The following is a 23,757-nucleotide window of genomic DNA, read 5'->3' as shown; positions in this document are numbered from 1 at the left end:
GGGCTGAACGCCTTAGACACATTGTCCAGGGAGTGTAGTATGACGTAGGTTCCCTGCTGTTTTGGGGTGGCATTATGTGGGCCAACGTACGCCGCTGGTGGTCATGGAAGGCGTTGTAACGGCTGTAGGATACGTGAATGCCATCCTCTGACCGATAGTGCAACCATATCGGCAGCATATTGGCGAGGCACTCGTCTTCACGGACGACAATTCACGCCCCCATTGTGCACATCTTGTGAATGAATTCCTTCAGGACTAGAGTGGCCAGCATGTTCTCTAGAAATGAACCCTATCGAACATGCCTGGGATAGATTGAAAAGGGCTGTTTATGGACGATGTGACCTACCAACCACTACGAGGGATCTACGCCGAATCGCCGTTGAGTAGTGGGACAATCTGGACCAACAGTGCTTTGATGAAGTTGTGGATAGTATGCTACGACGAATACAGGCGAGCATCAGTGCAAGAGGACGTGCTACCGGGTATGGAGGGACCGATGTCTACAACAATCTGGACCACCATCTCTGAAGGTCCCACTGTATGGTGGTACAACATGCAATGCGTGGTTTTCATGAGCAATAAAAAGGGCGAAAATGATATTCACGTTGATCTCTTTTCCAATTTTCTGTACAGGTTCCGGAACTCTCGTAACTTGGGTGATGCAGAACATTTTTTGATGCGTGTATGAATCCACTGCCTTAGTACTGAGCCCCATTGCTCAGTATAAACACACCATAAACCAGTGACTAGAGGGCACATTTTGGTCAAATGAATGAATAACAGAAAAGTGTGACATAATTCTCTCTGTGCATGTACTCGCACAGATTTTAGAGGGTGTTGTGGATTCTAAATGGCTCTGAGCACTATGGGACTCAACTGCTGAGGTCATTAGTCCCCTAGAACTTAGAACTAGTTAAACCTAACTAACCTAAGGACATCACAAACATCCATGCCCGAGGCAGGATTCGAACCTGCGACCGTAGCGGTCTCGCGGTTCCAGACTGCAGCGCCTTTAACCGCACGGCCACTTCGGCCGGCGTTGTGGATTCTGCCACTAATCTTCTTACACCTTAAATTTTCACTGATATGTGATAAGCGGTGTCGATTTTGTGTCAGGCTATGTATTAACAAGACATTAGTAGGTCTGTGATAACCATAGCATCAAAACTATGCATCACAGTAATTGGAGGACTACAAATGTGTGGTTTCAACATTTGGCTCATACGGCGGGTCAAGCTTACACAGTATAAGCACCCTCTCGCCATGGCAGAACTGAGAGATAGTATCATAGGGCACTTTGATGCAGTCACCGAGGCCGAATGTTCGCTGCAGGTTCTCATTCTGTGAATGGACAGCATGCTCGAAAGTCACACAGTGGGCACCCTCATTGCGGGTGAGCCTGAACTTGTACCGGTAGAGCCTGCTACGTTCAGGAGGGCCCACCAGCTGAATGGCAATGAACAGCTGACGCTCCTGGTAACTGAACTGCTTTTGGTAGACGAACATCTCACCCAAGGCCACAACAAGATGGCGCACCAGGTCGATGCAGCAGCCATTCTTAGAGATGCGCCACGAGACACTGTTGCCCACGGTGCTGGGGAAGCGCACGAAGTGTTGTGGGTGTTTGGCCTGGGTGTGCGCCTCCAGGTCGGCACGCTTGCCGTGCCATGAACACGTGCCTGACTGAACGAGGCAGTGCAGCAGGTGGTGCTCGCAGGTGTGGTCATGTGTGGCCAGCTGTAGTAGCGGTGTACCGTCGTGGAAGCCGGGCTGCACACCCTGCACTAAGGGCACAGCAGCTGTCACCTGCTGCGGGTTCAGCGAGAAGACCAGTGGCGACAACAACACTTTGCTGCACACGTGGCACTTGGCACCATGCAAGCAGCAGGTGGAGCAGCTGTTGGAACAGCAGGTCACAGGTCCCAATCTGAGGAAGCTGCACTCCTGGCAATGCACCAGTTGCTGCTGCTGCTTCTCAGTGGCACCACCGCCATCCACACCAGGAGATGGTAGCAGCCACACCACCTCCTTCATATCTACCACAAAAGGTCTCATTTCAACATCAGTCAGAAAGGAGAACAAGGGAGCTTATAATAAATATAATATAAGGAAGAAGAGTGTTCATTATGTTCATCTACATGATTACTCTGAAATTCACAAATAAGTGCCTCTCAGAGGTCCGCAGAATCACTTTCAAGCTGTTTCTCTATTGTTCAACTCTCAAACAGCATTATTCGTAACCTTAATCCCTAAGTATTTAGTTGACTTTACAGCGTTTAGATTTGTGTGATTTATCTTGTAACCGATCTGATCTGAATTGTGAATATTATTACAGCAGTAAACGTGGGTGCAAGGAATAAAACATCTCGCCAGATAACAAAACATCATGGGTCTTTCTTATTGCGGGGACAACGCGTAGTTACGTAGTGTTGTATCGCGCGTGTGGTGTGCGGGTGTTTATAAACAATCGCGCCGTCAAAGATTTTGGGCCAGCCACTAAAGGCACTGTGTTTTATATATATGTCTGTTTTGATTTTGTTATTCTCAGATTATGCTGATAGTTATTTCGTGAATATTTACGAGACAACTCCCATGCTTTGTCCCATGCAAGTTATTTATTCTTTGCCGTCTCCTATGGCTGTGATCAACAAAGCTAACTTTAACACTATTCGAGGGAATTTTTGTGTAGTGTGGTTTCATCGTACTAAATACAAGCAGGTTCTTCTAATGGTCGAACGACAGTCTGCCCAGCCTTTACTGAGACTTAAGTTGGTTTGGCCAGTTTGGATTCTTTGTCCTGCCAATAGAATAGCTAGTTAATAAAATTTCGATCCTCCAATGTGACGACCTCTGATACCAAACTAAAATCCAAACATTTACCAAAAACTGATCATTCCAAGCCATTCGAGGATGATGCTTAACTTGTTAACATTTCTCATAATCTGTGCACTCTGTGTCTTGTTGAATCATAAATCACATAAATGATGAACTCATATTTTTCATGTTATTATTGAGCTCTACATTCTGCCACTTTTCGCCATGTAGTTTATTTAAGTAAATGCACACAAAATTTCTTAGAGACTATTCCATTTTCTGTTGCCTAGTCGTAGACAGTATCTCAGCTGCCTAGCTGACGACCGTGCGAAAACGAGATGGGAAGTAACCTTTCGTTGAGACTGTGATTAACGGATTTCTTGTAGAATCATCAACGAAGTGTTGACTCCCGGCTTGTTTTGAGACGATCATCGGTCAAACAATATTGATAGGTACAGCCACTAAACCGTTATGTGAGTATTTACTGAAACAAACTTTTTAGCTTTACAAAGGATTTCCTTGCCACAATCTCATTATAATATGCAGACAAAAGTAGGTCCCAGTACAAAAATTATGAAGGAGATTTTCCACCAAGCAGATGTTGCACGTCTTTGTTGAGTTCATCAGCAACAGGAAATGAAGTGATAATCGCCTTCTTTTTGAGGAAATATAAGCGGTGTGCAATATGTAGGCTTGAAAGGTGGCTACACTGAGTCACAGCGCCACAGATTGCGCCAAAGATTATTATTCCGCCGCCTCCACTGGGGCAGTAGTAGTTCAGAGGTTGCCGTGGGCAGTAGTTGTTGAGGGGATGTCGATGGCAGTACTAGTTCAGAGGATGTCGAGTGCAGTTGTTGTTCTGTTGGGCGAGAGAGTAGATGCTGCTCGGTTGGTGTAATGTATAGATGGAAGTTGTTGCAATGATCACAGTGTATTTTTCGTCAATATATAATGAGGTAAAAAAATTATTTCACATTTCTTGAATGACAATGCCTCTTGGTCACAGGTTCAGTCAACAAAGCATCTGGCTCGTGTTCATGTATCAGACTTGTAATTCTGGTTTCTATGTGCAATTATGGTATTTCCGGTTTCTCAATTAGTTCATTGTAAATGGTGTTTAAAATATCTTGTCGTATTGAGGAAGAACCGTGCCAGATACATGTCCATTGAATCACACTACCACACGCAGGACAGTTACACTTGTGCTTTGTTGTTTAGTAGCTTTTATAGTTGCAGGGGACTTAATCAATTGTGTTAACGGAAACTTCTTGTCATTCTTTATTGTTATTTTATGCAGTCAGATTGCTTACTAATACTACTTAGACTTCGTAATCGGACACACAGCTACTAAAATTATTGAATTCATTATTCTTTTTAATTAAGACCCCATGCAGGCTATGTACCAATATACATAAATGGATTAGTAATCTTGTTGGAGGTAAAATACAAGCTAAAAGAGATTGCTGAGATACGGAAACTAATGATGAACGGAGAGACCAAGAGAGGTAAGTAACGTCCTTTAAAATATTATTATAATGAGTTGATTCACGGAAGACGCTATTCGCCACTATCAAAGTTTGATAAATTTTTGTCCCGCAACCTGGGGCTATGATTACAAGTCCTCTACTTGCCATAATCGCGATATTTGATGACGTAATTACGTAGCTACTTCATTCACTGAATTTGAGTTCTTCGTTATCCACAGATATGTGTAATGTCTTCAAGCAAATGGTTTATTTTATTTTATTTACCCGTCAAGATCCGCAAGATCCTTAGGACCAAATTGAGGAACAAATCTCCAAGGTCGTGGAACGTGTCAGAGCATGAAATTACAGCGTAGAAGTAAAAACAGATAAAATAAAATGTTTATGAATCCAAAAAGTCAAGCCGTAAGTTTAAGTACACGCAGTGAACATTATAACATAGGAATAAATTTTTCAATGAACTCGTCAACAGAATAGAAGGAGAGACACATGAGAAAACTCTTCAGTTTCGATTTGAAAGCGCGTGGATTACTGGAAAGATTTTTGATTTCTTGTTGTAGCTTATTGAAAATGGATGCAGCAATATACATCACACATTTCTTCACTAGAGTTAAGGAAGTGCGATCCAAATGCAGATTAGATTTCTGCCTAGTATTAACTGGATAAAAGCTGCTAACACTTGAGAATAAGCTCATATTGTTAATAATAAACGACAGTAAAGAATAAACACTATGTGATCAGAAGTAACCGGACACCCTCAAAAACATACGTTTTTCATACAAGGTGCATAGTGCTGCCACCTACTGTCAGGTATTCCAAATCAGCGGCCTCAGTGGTCATTACACATCGTGAGAGATGAGAATGGGGTGCTCCGCGGAACTCACGGAATTCGAACGTAGTCAGGTGATGGGGTGTCACTTGTGTCATACATCTGTACGCGACATTTCCACACTCCTAAACATCCTTAGGTCCACTGTTTCTAATGTGATAGTGAAGTAGAAACGTGAAAGGACATGTACGGGCAAAAGCTTACAGGCCGACCTATCCAGACACTCACACAGGAATTCCAAACTGCATCAGGATCCACCACAAGTACTACGACAGGAGGGAGGTGAGAAAACTTGTATTTCATGGTGGGGCGGCTGCTCATAAGTCACACATCATGCCGGTAAAAGCCAAACGGCGCCTCGCTTGGCGTTAGAACCGTAAACATTGGACTACTGAACAATGGAAAAACGGTGTGGGGAGTGACGAACCACGGTACACAATGTGGCAAAATTTTCAAATGTGTGTGAAATCTTAAGGGACTTAACTGCTAAGGTCATCAGTCCCTAAGCTTACACACTACTTAACCTAAATTATCCTAAGAACACACACACACACCCATGGCCGAGGGAGGACTCGAACCTCCACGGGGACCAACCGCACAATCCATGACTGCAGCGCCTGAGACCGCTCGGCTAATCCCGCGCGGCCACAATGTGGCATTCCGATGGCACGGTGTGGGTATGGCGAATGCCTGGTGAACGTCGGCCAGCGTGTGTAGTGCCAACAGTAAAATTCGGAGGCGGTGGTGTTATGGTGTGGTCGTGTTTTAGATGGAGGGGGCTTGCATCCCTTGTTGTTTTGCGTGGCACTATCACAGCACAGGGGTACATTGAAGTTTCAATGACCTTCTTGCTTCCCACTGTTGAAGAGATATTCGGGGTTGTCGACTGCATCTTTCAACACGATCGAGCACCTGTTCATAATGCACGGCCTGTGGCGGAGTGGTTACACGACAGTGACATCCCTGTAATGGACTGGCCTGCACATAGTTCTGACCTGAATCTATAGATCATCTTTGGGATCTTTTGGAACGCCGATTTCGTGCCAGGCCTGAGCGAACGACATCGATACCACTCCTCAGTGCAGCACTCAGTGAAGAATGGGCTGCCATTCCCCAAGAAACCTTCCAGCACCTGACTGAACGTATGCCTGCGAGAGTGGAAGCTGTCATCAAGGCTAAGGGTGGGCCAGCAACATACTGAATTCCAGCATTACCGATGGAGGGCGCTACGAACTTGTAAGTCAGTTTCAGCCAGGTGTCCGGATACTTTTGATCACATAGTATATATATTGAGAGGCCAATGTCAGAATATTCAAATTAGTTAATAGGGGTCGACAAGAGGTTCGCAGACTCCCTTATTGCCCGAACTGCCGTTTCTGAACCAAAAATATCATTTGAGAACGGGAAGAATTATCTCAAAATTTAATAACATACGACATAAGCGAACGAAAATAAGCAAAGTACACTAATTTTCGTGTCGAATGATCACTTACTTCAGTTACCGTTCAATAGTAAAAATGGGAACATTAAGTCTTTGAACAAAATCCTAAACTTGGGCTTTCAAAGACAGTTTACTATCTACGTGAACACCTACAAATTTGAACCGCTCCGTTCCACTAACCATATGCCCAATCTCAGAATTTAAACTGTAAAAGCTGAGTCTTACTATCATGTAGCGTTAGTTCATTTTCTACAACTCATGAACTAATGTCACGAACTGAATTATTTGAAACGGTGCCAATGTTGCTCACACCATCCTTTATTATCAAGCTCGTAGCTCGTTTCATCGGCAAACAGAAATATTTTAGAAGCGTGTGTAATACCAGAGGGGGCATATCATTTATGTAAATATGGGACAAGAGTTGCCCCAGCACTGATCCCTGGAGCATCCCCCCCCCCCCCCCATTTGACTGTATCCCACTCAGACCCCACATCACAGCATTTCTCAACACTGTGAATAATGACCTTTTGCTGTCTGTTGTTAAAGTAAGAGGTGAACCAATTGTGAGCAACACTCATGCTCATAAATTAAGGATAATTCCAAAATGTGGTGCCACACAACGTGGCACTACACAAAACTGGCGCTAATAGCATAGGCACTTAGGGAACACACACGGATCTGTAAGTCCACGGTACTGGTGATAAGTTGAGAAAACCGTCCCGATACACAAGTGCTACAAAACGTCACTGTTACCTGCGCATGTACCCCGACATCAATATGGGATATGATCACCATGCACACATACACAGGCCGTACAACGGGTTGACATACTCTGGATAAAATGGTCCAGCAGCTGCTGGGGTATAGTCTCCCACTCTTGCAACAGTGCCTGTCGGAGCTCCTGAAGTGTCGTAGGGGTTTGAAGACGTGCTGCGATTCGACCATGAGCATCCCAGACGCGCTCGATGGCGTTTACGTCTGGAGAACAGGCAGGCCACTCCATTTGGCTGATATCTTCTGTTTCAAGGTACTCCTCCACGATGGCAGCTCGGTGGGGCCGATCGTTATCATCCATCAGGAGGATGGTGGGACCCACTGCACCCCTGAAAATGCCGACATACTGGTGCTAAATGAAGTCCCGATACACCTGACCTGTTACAGTTCCTCTGTGAAAGACATTCAGGGGTGTACATGCACCGATCATAATCCCATACCCACAGCATCAAACCACAACCTCCAGACAGATCCCTTTCAAGGACATTAAGGGGTTGGTATCTGGTTCCTGGTTCACGCCAGATGAAAACCCGAGAGTATCACTGTTCAGACTATACCTGGACTCGTCCGTGAACATAACCTGGGACCACTGTTCCAATGATCATGTACTGCGTTCTTGACACCAGGCTTTACGGGCTCTCCTGTGACCAGGGGTCAGTGGAATGCACCTTGCTGGTCTCCAGGCGAATAAACCATGTCTGTTCAGTCGTCTGTAGACTGTGTATCTGGCTGTGATAAGGTCCCGAGCAAGGCTACCGCAGTACTGTGTGACCGACTGTAGGCACTGATGATACGAGATCGGTCTTCTGTGGTGTTTTACACTGTGGACGTCCCGTACTGTAGCACCTGGACACGTTTCCTGTCTGCTGGAATCGTTGCCATAATCTTGAGATCACACTTTGTGGCATTGGGAGTTCCCGTGCTACGACCTGTTTTCTTTGACCAGGCTCCAGTCGCCCTAGTATTCTGCCCCTCACAGCGTCATCAATATGTGTTCATTGAGCAATTTTCAACACACAGTCACTATTAAAACGTCTGAAAACCTCTGCACTCTTACTCGCTGCACCATACTCTGACATGCACCAACACACCTCTGCGTATGTGGACTGCTGCCAGCGCCGCCGTGCGACGACTGCAGGTCAAATGCACCTCATGGTCATAAACGGAGGTGATTTACACCCGCAAACCCACCACCAGAGCGTTGTTTCACCATGTATAGCGTTGTTTCACCATATATCAGCATTATCCTCAATTTATGAGCATGAGTGTACTTCCCGTATTCCATAATGGTCCAACTTGTGGAGCAAAATTTTGTGATCAACACAGTCAAATGGCTTAGTTAAATCTAAAACTATGCCTAGCGTTCGACACCTTTTGTTTAATCCATCCAGTACCCCAGCGAGAAAAGAGAATATAGTTTTTTCAGTTGTTAAACGGCTTCTAAAGCCGAACTGTACGTTGGATAGCAAATTATGTGATGTAAAATGATCAATTATCCTTACATACACAGCCTTTTCAATAACTTCAGCAAACACTGACGGCATCTAAATAGGTCTACAGTTACCTACATTATAGCTTTCGCCATTTTTATAAAGCAGCTTTACTACTGAGTACTTTACTCGTTCAGGAAGCTGACCATTCTCAAAGGATAAATTACAAATATATTTAAGTACAGGGCTAAAATGAGCAGCATTTTAATCTCCTGCTAGGCACTCCATCATATTTTAATATCCTGATAGGCACTCCATCGTATCCCTGAGAGTCCTTAGTCTTCAGTGATTTAATTATTGACTGATCTCCCCCTTGTCAGTATCACAGAGGCGAATTTCAGACATCAATCTCGGAAAGGCATATTCCAAAAGTGTTATATGATTGCCTGCAGAAAGTTTTTATTTAATTCATCAGCAGATTTTCAGAAAATGATTGTTAAATACTGTACATATATTTGACTTATGAGTAACAGAAATACTTTTACTACGAATTGACTTTATATCGTCGACCTTGTGCTGCTGACCAGACACTTCCTTCACAAACGACCATATGATTCTAATTTTATCCTGTGAATTTGCTATTCTATTTGTGTACCACATATTCTTTGCATTCCTAATAACATTTTTGAGCATCTTACAGTACTGTTTGTCATGGGCTGCTGTAGCTTCGTTGTGACTACTTCTAATATTTTGATATAATTCCCTATTTGGTCTACATGATATCCTTATCCCACTAGTCAACCACCCAGGCTACATTTTCCTGCTCCTCTTTTTTAGATTATTTATCCAAAATATTTTCAACTGTGCGTATCTTCATCTTCTCTGTTAATCTCGTATGTTAAGGGACCCAGACGGGTACGCAATATACCAGAATGTTTCAAACAAATGATTTGCAAGTTAATTCTTTTTAATGATTGTCAAGAAGAATAGAACATGAGAAAGTCCTAAAGCGAAGGACGGGCGACTATGTTCAACATCCTGTCGACGTCAAAGTCATTAGAGACCGAACATTAGATGAGATTGGAGAAGAATGGGGAAGAAAACTGGCCGGCTCTGCTCCAAAGGGACAGTCTTGACATTTGCCTTAAGCGAATTAAGGGAAACTTACATCTTTACCCATGGCTACGGAATTGAACCTTGGTCTTCGTGTATGCGAGTCCAGCGTCTTAAACCATCTCTTGTTATCATTTTTTTTTATTTTGGTTATGTATATCCGCGGTTGGATGGAAAGATTTTCTCTTTGGTTGCTGCTGTATGGGGAAATTGTATCGCCGTGCATCAGCTCTGACTTACTGAATCATTCTCGGTCGGAAACTAACCATTTACACATTTGCAGCATAATGTTGGAAAGTATGTAACAACGTGATTAGTGGATTGCGGGATGACCCTGTAGCATGAGCTACAAGGAATCTTCATCAACATCTGCATATACGTCACAAGCCACTGTAAAGTGAAGAGTGAAGGCTGGTTAATACGAATGTTATCGATTTTATCTCCTATTTCAGAGGTATATTGAGCGAAGGAAAAGCAAGTCTTCATGCCTCAGCATGCTCTTTATTTTGCGTATGTTCTAGGAATCTCTACGCAAATATATAAGATATTGGCACATTATGTTTGAAACAGAGGTTCTTTAAATTTATTTAACAGTATTTTGGGAGGACTATGGAGACTTTCCTCGAAGGACTTCCATTTAAATTCCCCAAACATGTCTGCTACAGTTTCATATGGGATATTTACACCTGTTAAGATCCTAACGGTTCCTCTATGAATTTATCGACGTCTGTTATCACGGCTACTCGATAAGTGCCCCCAAACGATGGAATAATGCTTCAGACTTGTTCGACTAGGGTATTTTATCAGATTTCCTATGCATCAATGAATGTTCCCAGGACCCTTTCAGAAAATATGAACCTTCCAATCACCTTCGCTGATAATGATGTTACAAGATTTTTCAATTTCATCAGGTGTGACATGATGTAAATATTCACTATTAATCCTGTATCTTGTATCTTTTTTGTGAAAGGTGTTATCCTGCATTTATTCATATTTGAAGAGCTGTAATTTCTCTATCATGATTGGATGTGAGTGACTTTTAATATTATCCATATTATTGACCAGAGATACTGGTAATGAATTCCATCTTTATCTTTATTAAGCGTACAGTACAAAATAACAAATTTTCGACAGAGATGTAATACAAATACACTCTAAGGCAAGAAAACGACGTACAACGAAGGAATTATCCGAATTGGATGGAAATCGGTAAATTTGATCCACATGTACAGAAAAGCAAATGTGTACAATTTCAGGAAAATAGGAAGAATTATACAAGAGAAATAGCTTCACGAACTGAGCAAATCGATAACGTGTTAGCCCACCTCTGTACCTAATGCAAGCAGTTGATCGGCTTGTCACTGACTGATAGAGTTTTTCGATGACATGCCAAATTCTGTTCTAATGGCGCTTTAGATCTCCAAAATCCCGAGCTGGATGGAGGGTTGTGCCCATAGTGCTCCTACGTTCTCAATCGGGGAGAGATCCGTTGACCTTGCTCGCCAAGGGAGGGTTTTATAAGCACAAAGACAAGCGGTAGAAACTCTTTCCCTGTCCGGGCGCGCATTATCGTGCTGAAATGTAATCCCAGGATGGTTCTCCATGAACGACAACAAAGAGAGGCGTAGAATATCGTCGAAGTAACGCTGTACTATAAGGGTGCTATGGATAACAACCAAATGGATTTTGCTATGAAAACAAATGACACACCAGACTATCACTCATGGATGTCCTTAGAAATTGCTAGTTTGACAGCAAGAGGATGTGGTCAAAGACGCTGCTGAAGAAAAGGAACTCAGAACGTTAGTGTAATGTGACGAAATTGTGGGATACAAGTTGGAAGGACGAACACTTTCTGTTCACATTGATTTATTATATAAAGGAGACAATGTCATTAACAGAGATCGGTGACCATAACGAAATACTTATACAAAACTACCTCATTACATCGCACTTTACTTATACACACAGATTACGCGTTTCGACAGACCACCACCATTGGATCAAAACCCAAGCGAAAAATCAATACAGTGTGTCACACCAAAAACAGTAGTTAAATGTACCATATACAGGGTGAGTCACTAACTATTGCCACCTTGAATACCTCCGAAAGTATGACAGGAGCTGAAAAGTTTGTAGGACAAAAGTCGCATGGGACAACTGCGGCCTTAATATGACGTTGGTTTCCTGTTGCTAGGTGCGTCGCTTCAGAGATCTGAAGGTCAACTTTGTTTTGTTAAATGGGATGCCATATTTTGGTATTTATTTTCTGATAGAGGCTATGGAAACGATTCCAATCATGTCTAACAGTAAGGTCTTTGAAGGTCAACGAGGGCTACAAAGGTGCATGAACGTCCATTTACAGAAGATGTTCGAAGTGATGACCATTGGTATCAATGCAGTACTGCAATCAATTCGTTGATCTTCAAAGACCTTACTGTTACACATCATTGGATTCGTCTCGATAGCTGCTATCAGAAAATAAGTACCAAACTACAGCATCCCATTAGCAACAAAAAACCAACGTCATATTATGGCGTTGTCCATGCAACATTTGTCTCACAAACTTTGCAGCTCCTATCATACTTTTGGAGTTATTCTAGGTAGCAACAGTTAGTGACTCACCCTGTATAGTGCATTCTATGACTACTACTTTGAAAATTCAAGTACTTCTTATTAAAAACCTTAAGAAGGGTAGCCAGAAGTTGAGAACACTTCGCTGCGTATTTAACATTGGTTTATTGTCTGCTGTAAACTGAATGAAAATAAGAAAGATAAATAATTGGCTAGCTCGTATTTTAAGTCTTAGAACAGGTGTTTTCAGTTCTCGAATAGCGGGGAAACTACGTAATCTGTAATGCACGGGGAATTACGAGGAAGTGTATGAATCCCCAGGGCAGGTTGCTTGTAGGTAAGTCCCTGCTTCTTTCGATAGATAACGCTTAACTTTGGCAGCCAACGACTCTTCTGTTTGTTTTACAAACTCAGGTGATAAAGCTGTGCTCGAACACGACTCGAACAGCGCTAGCAATTTACGTCACAGCTCGAGAAATCTTCTGCTCGATCTTTCGATTGCCTTTAACGTGGACTGCAATATTTTACAGGGCGCAGATTGTATGCAAGAACAGAAACTAACAAAGAATCAAAAGACTGCAATCGTGATTCTGTCAAATTCTGAAACTTTCTTATGATATGGTGAGGCCTTTTGCACCTATCTCCATGACGGAGACAGTCGGCACAACTGTTTATTCGCGAGTCAGCTTAGTAAGATTTTCTTCGTTTAATATTCATTTAATCCTTGATTCACTTTTTCCTTGGTTCGTCCGATTATTACCATCTTGTTTTCAAGCTAAAAGCTGGTAACTTTCATATCCATTATTTTAATATGTGAACAGGATTCATTCGTGGCTGTATGAGATACAGTCAGAAGTGATGATACCCTTGCGGGACTTTTATGTTAATAAAATGAGCAATGAAGTACATAACTACCAAAAGAAGTGACTGTCGTGTTAAGAAAGAATTACGTAACACTGAAAAAACATGCTTCCCGCAAACTCACAGTAAGATGAGAGGGTGGCTGCAAGCAAGACGGAATCAGAAGCTTAATCCGACTTGTTTACAAGAACAATAAGAAAGACAACTACACTGAAGCGCCACAGAAACTGGTATAGGCATCCGTATTCAAACACAGAGATATGTAAACAGGCAGAATACTGCGCTGCGGTCGGCAAAGCCTGTATAAGACAACAAGTGACTGGCGCAGTTGTTAGATCAGTTACTGCTGCCACAATGGCAGGTTATCAATATTTAAGTGAGTCTGAACGTGGTGTCAACCCACGAGTGATGGGACAAGGCATCTCCGAGGTAGTGACGAAGTGGCGATTGTCCCCTACGAACATTTCGCAAGTGTACTGTGAATATTAAGAATCCGGCAAAACATCAAATCTCCGACATCGCTGTTGGCGGAAAAAGATCCTGCGAGAACGGGACAAACGATGACTCAAGAGAATCGTCCAAAGAAGTGCAACCCTTTTGCAAATTGGTGAAGATTTCAATGCTGGGACCTCAACAAGTGTCAGCGTGCGAACCATTAAACGAAATATCATCGATATGGACTTTCGGAGCCGAAGGCCCAATCGTGTACCCCTGATGACTGCACTACACAGATCTTTACGCCTCGCCTGGGTTCGTCAACACTGACACTGGATTGTTGATGAGTGGAAACGTGTTGCTGGTCGTACGAGTCTCACTTCAAATTGTATCTAGCCGATAAACGTGTACGGGTATGGAGACAACCTCATGAATCCGTGGACCCTACATGTCAGCAGGGAAATGTCCAATCTAGTGGAGGCTCTGTAATGGTGCGGTGCGCGTGCAGTTGGAGTGATATGGGACCTCTGATACGTCTAGATACGACTCTGACAGGTGACACGTATATCGTGTCTGATCACCAGCATCCATTCAGGTCCATTGTGCATTGCGACGGCCTTGGGAACTTCTGGCATAACAATGCGACACCCCACCGTCCAGAATTGCTACGGAGTGGCTCCAGAAACCCTCTTCTGAGTTTTAACATTTCTGCCATCAAACTCCCCAGACATGAACATTATTGAGCACATCTGGAATGCCTGGCAATGTGCTGTTCAGAAGAGATCTCCACCCCGTCGCGCTCTTATGGATTCATGGACAGCCCTGTAGGATTCATGGTGTCAGTTCCTTCCAGCACTACCTCAGACATTAATCGAGTCCATGCCACGTCGTGTTGCGGCACTGATGCGTGCTCGCGGGGGCCCTACACAGTATTGGATAGTTTTACCAGTTTCTTTGGCTCTTCAGTGTATTTCATTACATAGTGAATAGAATAATAAGGTTTTACTCCTTGTTAGATTTTTATATTTTTACCTGTTCATACCCATACGAATATAAATTAAAGTGCATATTTTAATACGCATATCTATGTCTTCCATTGTCTCGTAGCTTGAGGCGGTCGTCTGTTGTCTTCAAATTTACTGCAAGCTAGGGAATCGGGCATACTGCATGCCACGAATTAAGCTATTCATCGCTGTTTTCCATCATAAAATTGATACAAGCGATCCCTGACGCTTATACAACGTACTATTCTGAGTTGGGAACACGCACTTTGTTCAAATGGCTCTGAGCACTATGGGACTTAACTTCTAAGGTCATCAGTCCCCTAGAACTTAGAGCTACTTAAACCTAACTAACCTAAGGACATCACACACATCCATGCCCGAGGCAGGATTCGAACCTGCGACCGTAGCGGGAACATGCACTGTTTGATTACAGTTCATGACTAAGGTGTTCAAGGGAAAAACTTCTTTGTAATATATCTGCGCTATCTCAGTCGTGACAGAGCTGACTTAGCAGTGTATTGGACAATTAAGAAACGTTTTATTTAGTTATTGCCCTGGAATTGCTAGACACCCGCAATTCGCGAACAACAGTGGTTTCTATCTCGAAGTTACGGTCTCTTTACGCGTTTACATTACTGGAGCTGTAAATGCTGGAATATTTTATTTCTCTATTAATGCTGAAAGCCGAATTTTCACATAGAAAGGCTGTTATAAATCTATTAAACTTAAATTTTTCCAGCGGTAGCAATTGAAGCACCCGAAGCGTCATCCACTGGAGATTAGTTTTGGACTTCTGTAGGCTGACTCGAATATTATTTTCTGACCGCAGAGAACATCGTTTGTTAGGAATCGATTGTTTCAAAACAGCGGAACTATGTGGGGGACAATACTGCGTCACTTTCTGAAAACAGTTTGACTACTTCATGTCAAATTCCTACACCTCTACCTCCCTCAAAAATCGTGCAGTTACTACAAGATGATTTAACGTCATAAGGGCTACTAAAGGAGTTGATGCCCTGCACCTATATCAGTAACATGATCATGGTGATTGGGCTTTATCACTCCCGAGTCGTCGTTAGTTAGCTATAATGACTACGAAGCCACATCATAAGCAAGAAATACGACAGGTTTAAGACTCCGCATTACAGTACAAGGAAAACTAGTCGGTTCTGCTGATCTAAATCTTATCAGCTTCACCTCGATAACGCAGCTGTCGATTCGTTGCATACGCTTCAGATATTTCTGGACTTACCATGTCTCTGTAGTTTGTCAAGCTCCTTACTTGATTTTTCCGCCGTTTACCAGAGATATGCGTAATAGAGAGTCTAAGTAAGTACCTTTCCAGAAATGCTTTCTAAAATGGCGGAGTTGGTGGGGTAAGTTACGAGAAGCGTGTATTTCCAAGGAAAGAATTACGAAATGGATTGAGTTTCAGTTGATCAAATAAAAAATGTGTTACGGCTAGGTTATTTTGTAACATGTTCGTTACAAGAGAGAGTTGAGTTCTTCCATATCCTGAACTTCTCATGTTATTCGGTCTATTTCTGATATACGATTGTGGCGAATGCCCAGGTATTTTCAAGTTCCTTTGAAAAAGACTTGGTCGATTTGTCTTCTAGCATTGGCCTGTCAGACCTTATGTCCCATCTCAGTCTACCTCATCTGTAGAGCCCTATTCATTTGTCATATTCCGAAGGTCCGTGTGAACCGAAGATATTTTGTTATTTAACTGTCTGTATATAGTTTACAGAACGCTGATTAGAAACGAAGTAATGAATTAATAAATCACGAAAAAGAAGTTGCCAGGGAGCAGAACCATCAATTTCACATTGCAGAAATGAGCTCTTAACTACTGTGATAAACTCTTGTACCCATTAGAACGACTGTGCCACAAGAGAACCTTTCAACTCAGATCTGAAAACTTGGGGTTTATCATTTTTTTTTCTTTTCAGTTCTGCTGGAAGCCTGTTGAAAATGGAACCCGTTAAATACTACACACTTTTCTGTACCATAATCTTATGCTGGTTGTGTCCACAGACTTCATGTAATTATTGGAAACGGTGGTTTCTTCTTACAGCTCTCAGCTAATATATTTATTTTTATTGCAACTGAAAATTCGAGTAATACTAAATATTATCAGATAGCCGGAATCCATAAAGCGGATTAGAAAAGTAAGCGTTCTATCCGCATAAATTTAAGAGAAGAAACTGTTTGTGATCTGTACTTATAAGTCTCAAAGCCAAATATACACACAGGCATAAACAACATTTAGTCCTAACGGGAAGAGACTACAAACAGTGTCCAAGCCGTAAAGCGGGATAGGAATATGCTTACATACACAGCATCCCGCTTCACGTTTGGGTAATAAGTGTGACGGATGGACATCATGAAGCTGTTTGTATTATCAATATTTTATTCCCTTTATTGTTATTTTAAAACCTTGTACAAAAGGTACGCCGGCAGCGGCCTATCTACGCCGATCTTCGGCCGTAGAAAACGAGAGAACAGATAAGTTGTGGACAGATATACAGAAAATGTGAATATGAAAAAACAGGTGACACACATAATGATAATAACGAAGACGTTCGAACTGAAGACACTGAATTGCATAAGCAAGTGCAACCGTACAAGAAGGCACAATGAGTACACTGTCGAACGATGGAAGACTAAGAGACACAACTGCACTGGAACGGAGAAACACTGTACAGAAAACATGGATGATGATCTTAGACGCACTGCAAACACTGTTGCACGAAAAAAAGGGGGCGTGGCTGACACAGGGAATGGGGGAGGGTAGGAGGGAGGTGGGGAGGACACTATTGGGAGAGAAAAGTGAGGGGGAGAGGAGAGTGTAGGGTTCGGTGTGGAAGCCCTTGGCGGGGGGGGGGGGGGGAAGGAGAGGGAGAGAGTAGGGGGAAGGATCTTTTATCAATACACAAACGTATAAATAAAAAACGAAAATGTCCAAGTATATAAAGGGCACTATTGTATTTTCAGCACATCTTGATCATCTCCAAAATCTCAATAAGCTTGAAACTCCAAATTACAGGACACAATGTTCGACGCCGAACAGAACTGGCTAATTACATGACCGAGCAGACACACCTCACTGCATAGTACAAAAAGCTGTCAACAGATGGCGGGGAAAGACGCGCTGTAGAATACAGTTCGATATTTTCTTGAGACCTCTGTCTTCGCTACATGAAGCAAGCTGTAACTCAAAAGCCGAAAAAAAAGAGTGGTCCACTTCGGTTCTCTAGCGTCTATTTAAAACAACAAAATCGGTGTATAAGTTCCGGGATCGAACGAAAATATGGGAGTAACAAAAACAGAACAGACTGCCATGAATAATAAGATGTAGAAAACAGTTGTCATTCGAAACCGCTACTATTCGCCTCGTAACTGATGGATACAGGTCGGTTTACTGTTACTAAGGGAACCCTATACTATTCTTCGTGCGAAAACCTGTCCTGAAAGATGCGAGCCGTGTAGACGGGACCTCTGTCGTCTTGGAACACAGCATTCCCATTGGACAAAAAACATGGGATGTACGTGATGAGCCAAAACAGTCATATAACTTTCGACACTGATGTAATCTTGCAGGGTAAAAAAGGGGCCTATGAAATTCCACAGCATGGCTGCCCTAATCATTACCGAACGCGCCCCGCGTTTCGCTGGGACGTAAATTCGGCCACAAGCTGTATACAGTGTGAAACAAGACTCATCCGACCTCATGATTTTCTTCCGTTCTTCATGGTCCAGGTTTTAATGCTTCGGCACCACGTCTTCCTGCTACAAGCATTTGCGATACTGATGACTAATTTTGGCATTCCAGCATACCTTGCTATTCCCTGCTTATCGGGCTCCTTTCGTATTTGTTTGGTGCTGACTGGGATTACAACTGCGACATTTAGTTCCGCAGTGACTTTCGAAGACATCGTCCTCTTAATTGTCAGCACAAACCTCTTTAATGACGGTCGGTCACTATAACCTAACACACACTTTCGTCCGCTTTGTGTCTAAGCAGATGATACTTTTCCGCTTTTCCCGTATACGGTACATCTACATACTCCGCAAGCCATCTAATGGTGTGTGGCAAAGGATACTTTCTGTGTCACTAACTAAGTCCTCCAATCTTGTTCCACTCGTGAATAGCCGTGAGGTATTAGCCGAGTGGTCAAAGGCGCTGCAGTCATGGACTGTGCGGCTGGTCCCGGCGGAGGTTCGAGACCTGCCTCGGGCAAGGGTGTGGGTGTTTGTCCTTAGGATACTTTGGGTTAAGTAGTGTGTAAGCTTAGGAACTGATGACCTTAGCAGTTAAGTCCCATAAGATTTCACACACATTTTAAGATTTTTTTTTTGACACTCGTGAATAGCACATGGGAAGAATGATTGTCGGTAAACCAGTGTGCTGGCTCTAATTTCTCGAATTTTGCCCTCGTGATCATTAAGCGAGACGCATGTGACGAGAAGTAATATGTTGTCCGCCTCCTCCCGTGACGACACGCTCTATTCGTTGGATCTTTATCTCTGATATGAGTCCTACCTAGCTGGGGTCCCAGATGGATGAGTAATACTCAAGAATCGGTCGAACAAACGCCTTACAAGCCACTTCCCCCGTGGATGAGTTATATTTCCTTAAGATGTTTCTTGCGAATCTGAGTCTGGCATCTACTTTTCCCACCATTTGTTTTGTGTGATCGCCGGCCGCGGTGGTCTAGCGGTTCTGGCGCTGCAGTCCGGAACCGCGGGACTGCTACGGTCGCAGGTTCGAATCCTGCCTCGGGCATGGGTGTGTGTGATGTCCTTAGGTTAGTTAGGTTTAAGTAGTTCTAAGTTCTAGGGGACTTATGACCTAAGATGTTGAGTCCCATAGTACTCAGAGCCATTTTTTTTTTTTTTTTGTGTGATCATTCCACTTGAGGTCGCTCTGGATAATTAGATATTTTATGACAGATGCTGTTTCCAGCGGTTTGTCATCAATACTGTAGCTGAACAGTAGTGCATTTCTTTTCCTACGTCTGCGCAACATGTTACGCTTACTTCTGTTCAGGATCAACTGCCAGAGCCTGCGCCGTTCATCAGTTCTCTGGAGGTCATTCTGCAAATCATTACTATCTTCTGGCGTTGCTCTTTGTCACAGACAACCGCATCATCTGCGAACAGCCTTAGAGAGCACCCGACGCTTTCTACTAGATTATTTGTACATTAACGGTCCTGTCACGCTTCCTTGGTGTTCTCCGGAAATTACCTTTACATCTGTTGATACATCTAGCATTAAGGTGTCTCTTGGTTCGGCCAGCTGGGGTACGATAGCACCCGTCGTGTGACCGCTAACTATTCGGCCACGACAGAATTCATTTAGCTCCGACATAATGCACTCACAACTACACACGACACTGTTCTTACCATAAGCGATACTTGTGACGTATTAAGGACACATGCTCGGTCAAATCCAACAGCACAGTTTACAGGCACGGATACCATCTGCATTTATGTTCATCGATGCGTTTTTCGTGATGTTCCCATAATTTTTTTCCAACATCTGTAGGTAATAGTCAACCCAACAACCTAGAGAAAAGCTAATCGTACATTGTGGAGAAATGACATCGAATTACACACTAGAAAACGCCAACCTTAGCCGAAATAAAAAAAGGGCCGTCTATTTCTGTTGGTCAATTGCATTCGTTCTCAGTTCTTGCGACAGTTCCAAAAATAGGTGTAAATTTCTAAAATCAGAAGCACTTCAGCTATTATAGTTTATGGCAACGTAAGACGATAATAGAATGGTAACGCCACATGACGACACCTTGTTGAAACTATCAGCAGATCAATAAAGTTTTTAGCTGCTATGTTGTGGCTATGCATGAAGACGTTATTTACTAAAGTTGCAGAACAGTTTATGGACTTCAGCTGGTGGAGCTAGATACAGAATAAGTTACAATTAGCAAAATGCATCAAGAGCATACATTTTAACAACAAATGACCGGATTACAAAATAATACCAGTTTCTATCGTTGCCAAAGCTGAAGTCTACTTACCTTCATAGCGCTATATAAATACATAACATATTATATAGATATGTATCGTATTTTAAAATTATGGAGACGTGGTACACACCATTTTAAAAGTCTTAAGTCACCCAGGTGTTGAAATATAAACGGGACCAAATGCAGAACAGTAAAGATTCTACATACAGAAAATGGTCAATGTACCTCTTAGAGAGGTCACAGTTCGTAGTGACAGACGGTAAATCATCGAGTATAACAGAAGTGATATCTGGCGTTCCGCAAGGTAGTGTCATAGGCTAAAAAAATGGTTCAAATGGCTCTGAGCGCTATGGGACTCAACTGCTGTGGTTATCAGTCCCCTAGAACTTAGAACTACTTAAACCTAACTAACCTAAGTACATCACACACATCCACGCCCGAGGCAGGATTCGAACCTGCGACCGTAGCAGTCGCACGGCTCCGGACTGCGCGCCTAGAACCGCGAGACCACCGCGGCCGGCAGTGTCATAGGCCCTCTGCTGTTCCTGATTTATATAAATGACCTAGATTATAATCTGAGCAGCCCCCTTAGAATGTTTCCAGATGACGCTGCAATTTACCGGCTAGTAAAATCATCAGACGATCAATTCCAATAACAAAATGATCTAGAGAGAATTTATGTATGGTGTGAAAAGTGGCAATTAGCGCTAAACAAAGAAAAGTGCGAGATCATCCACATGGGTACTAAAAGAAATCCCATAAATTTTGGGTATACGATAAATCGCACAAATCTAAGGGCTGTCAATTCGACTAAATATCTAGTAATTACAATAACGAGCAACTTAAACTGGAAAGACCACATAGATAATTTTGTGGGGAAGGCGAAACAAAGGCTGCGCTTTGTTGGCACAACACTTAGAAGATGCCACAAACCCACTAAAGAGACAGCGTACATTACACTTGTCCGTCCTCTGCTGGAATATTGCTGCTCGATATGGGATCCTTAACAGGTAGGATTGACGGAGGACATCGAAAAAGTGCAAAGAAGGGCAGCTCGTTTCGTGTTATCGCGTTATAGGGGTGAGAGTGCTACTGGTATGATACGCGAGTTGGGGTGGCAGTCACTGAAACATAGGCGGTTTTCTTTGTGGCGAGATCTATTTATGAAATTTCAGTCACCAACTTTCTCTTCCGAATGCTTAAATTATTTGTTGAAACCCACCTACGTAGGGAGAAATGATCATCATAATAAGAGAAATCAGAGCTCGAACGGAAAGATTTAGGTGTTCCTTTTTCCCACGCGCCATTCGAGAGTGGAACGTTAGAGAAGTAGTATGAAAATGATTCGATGAACCCTCTGCCAAGCACTTAAGTGTGAATTGCAGAGTAACCATGTAAATGTAGATGTAGATGTATTGAGCATCGTCATAATATAATATCTCACCTGCAGAATCAGTCCACACTGTTCCCAGAAGAAAATCGTAATACTGTGACCAGGAGCACACTCAAGACAGGGCACCAAGCTATGCAGTGTGCCGTCGATGTTTGTGGTATTCAAGATAAGCCATATCTGGCTCTCACTACAATTGTGTCGTATCATTGTATTGCACTTTAGAACTTACAGGAAAGTCTGAGAAGGTAGTTTTGTTAACCTGCGATTATCTGTTCTGATTAGATTTCTTACTGCTTAACTTCTTTTTCGTGTTCATTGATTTATTTCGGTTCACACAATTGTGACAAATTCATGAGTTTATTCTGTTTCATAACAATGTTCTTTGTTAAAAGTTTGTGACTTCGACAATTTGTAAAATAAAATAAATCAGTGTAAAGTAATTTACACGAAATACGCGCGGTTGAGGTTAAATATAATCTGTGTTCTAAGCATAATAGGAAGAAGGAGACAGTTGAGTATAAAGAGTAATAGAAGTGCATTTCGCAGTTTTGTGAAAGTCGTCAACGATGGAACGTCATGGACTAGTAATTTAAATGGGAATCGTAAAGGGGAGCATTAAACGAAATGTTTGCCGATGCTGTGAGAAAGTGAACTGATTTTGAAAGAAACTGTCTTGTGTTTTAAATTGTTGTGGTGTCATCAGGTAATGGTGGTGCTGTAGAACAGTTTGATGGAACAGTACATGGCGTCTTCGGTTCTTTATTGGACATAAGGGTAGTGAATGTATTAAATGTAGCTAAAACTAGAGAAACAATACTGAAGAGTGGACAGAGTTGTTTTCCTGATGAAGATTCGAGTGAAATTCAAAAAGCTTCGTAGTTGATTGACAGTGTATACGATATTGTAGTGCCTGTATTGTTAAGAGGAACAGTTCAGTTTTGCCACGCGGAGTGGCCGCGCTGTTAGAGGCACCATGTCACGGATTGCGTGACCCCTCCGGCCGGAGGTTCCAGTCCTCCCTTGGGCATGGGTGTGTGTGTCGTTGTTAGCATAAGTTAAAGTACCGTGTAATTCTAGGGGCCGATACCTCAGTAGTTTGGTCCTTTAGAAATTCACACACATGTGAACATTTTTTATTCAGTTTTCCTTAGCAGCAGATACCGTATCAGGGGCGACTTCCAGTTAAAACGTCCTCCCCTGTACGAGTACAGGTTGTGATGAGGAACGACAACGTGCGAAAGTCTGGGCCTGCCCGTCAACCGTGCACGGGCAGCCAAATGGTTTAAGGAAACTGCCCGGGTAAAGCGGGAAATCCGGTTTTGAGTCCCGGTCCGGCACAAATTATCATTATCGTCATTCCATTATATAGTTGATAGTTGTTCGTACTCGCAGATGCGAACACATTTCATATAGGTATGAAAAACTTGTCAGAATAATTGTTACCAAAGAAAATTGCTTCATATTACCTCAATGCCAATGATTAATTCTGATTTTGAGGCAGAAGGTCTTTATTAGTTTGGTGTGTAAGTTCGCAGCGTTTTTGTATTGCATGTTGGTATTCCGGCTGCTATGGGTTTATCTACTGATTGTCATTTGTTTTTACTTGTGATCCACT

The 23,757-nt window shown here is 42.7% G+C and overlaps 1 protein-coding gene across 1 annotated transcript; it reads right to left on the bottom strand.

Annotated features, from left to right (window-relative positions):
* Positions 1 to 1,041: 1,041 nt before the first annotated feature.
* Positions 1,042 to 22,284, bottom strand: LOC126235917 (E3 ubiquitin-protein ligase SIAH1A-like). Its single transcript, XM_049944874.1, has 2 exons — positions 22,194 to 22,284; positions 1,042 to 2,036 (listed from the first exon to the last, which is right to left on the bottom strand). The coding sequence occupies exon 2, from the start codon at positions 2,032 to 2,034 to the stop codon at positions 1,192 to 1,194; it is 843 nt and encodes a 280-aa protein (XP_049800831.1). The 5' UTR covers positions 2,035 to 2,036; positions 22,194 to 22,284; the 3' UTR covers positions 1,042 to 1,191.
* Between the last annotated feature and the right edge of the window lie 1,473 nt (positions 22,285 to 23,757).

Source organism: Schistocerca nitens, chromosome 2, assembly GCF_023898315.1.
Source record: "Schistocerca nitens isolate TAMUIC-IGC-003100 chromosome 2, iqSchNite1.1, whole genome shotgun sequence".
In the NCBI taxonomy this organism is placed as follows: Eukaryota; Metazoa; Arthropoda; class Insecta; order Orthoptera; family Acrididae; genus Schistocerca; species Schistocerca nitens.
Note: the sequence above shows the minus strand (reverse complement) of the source record. Positions and strands in the feature narration are given on the sequence as shown.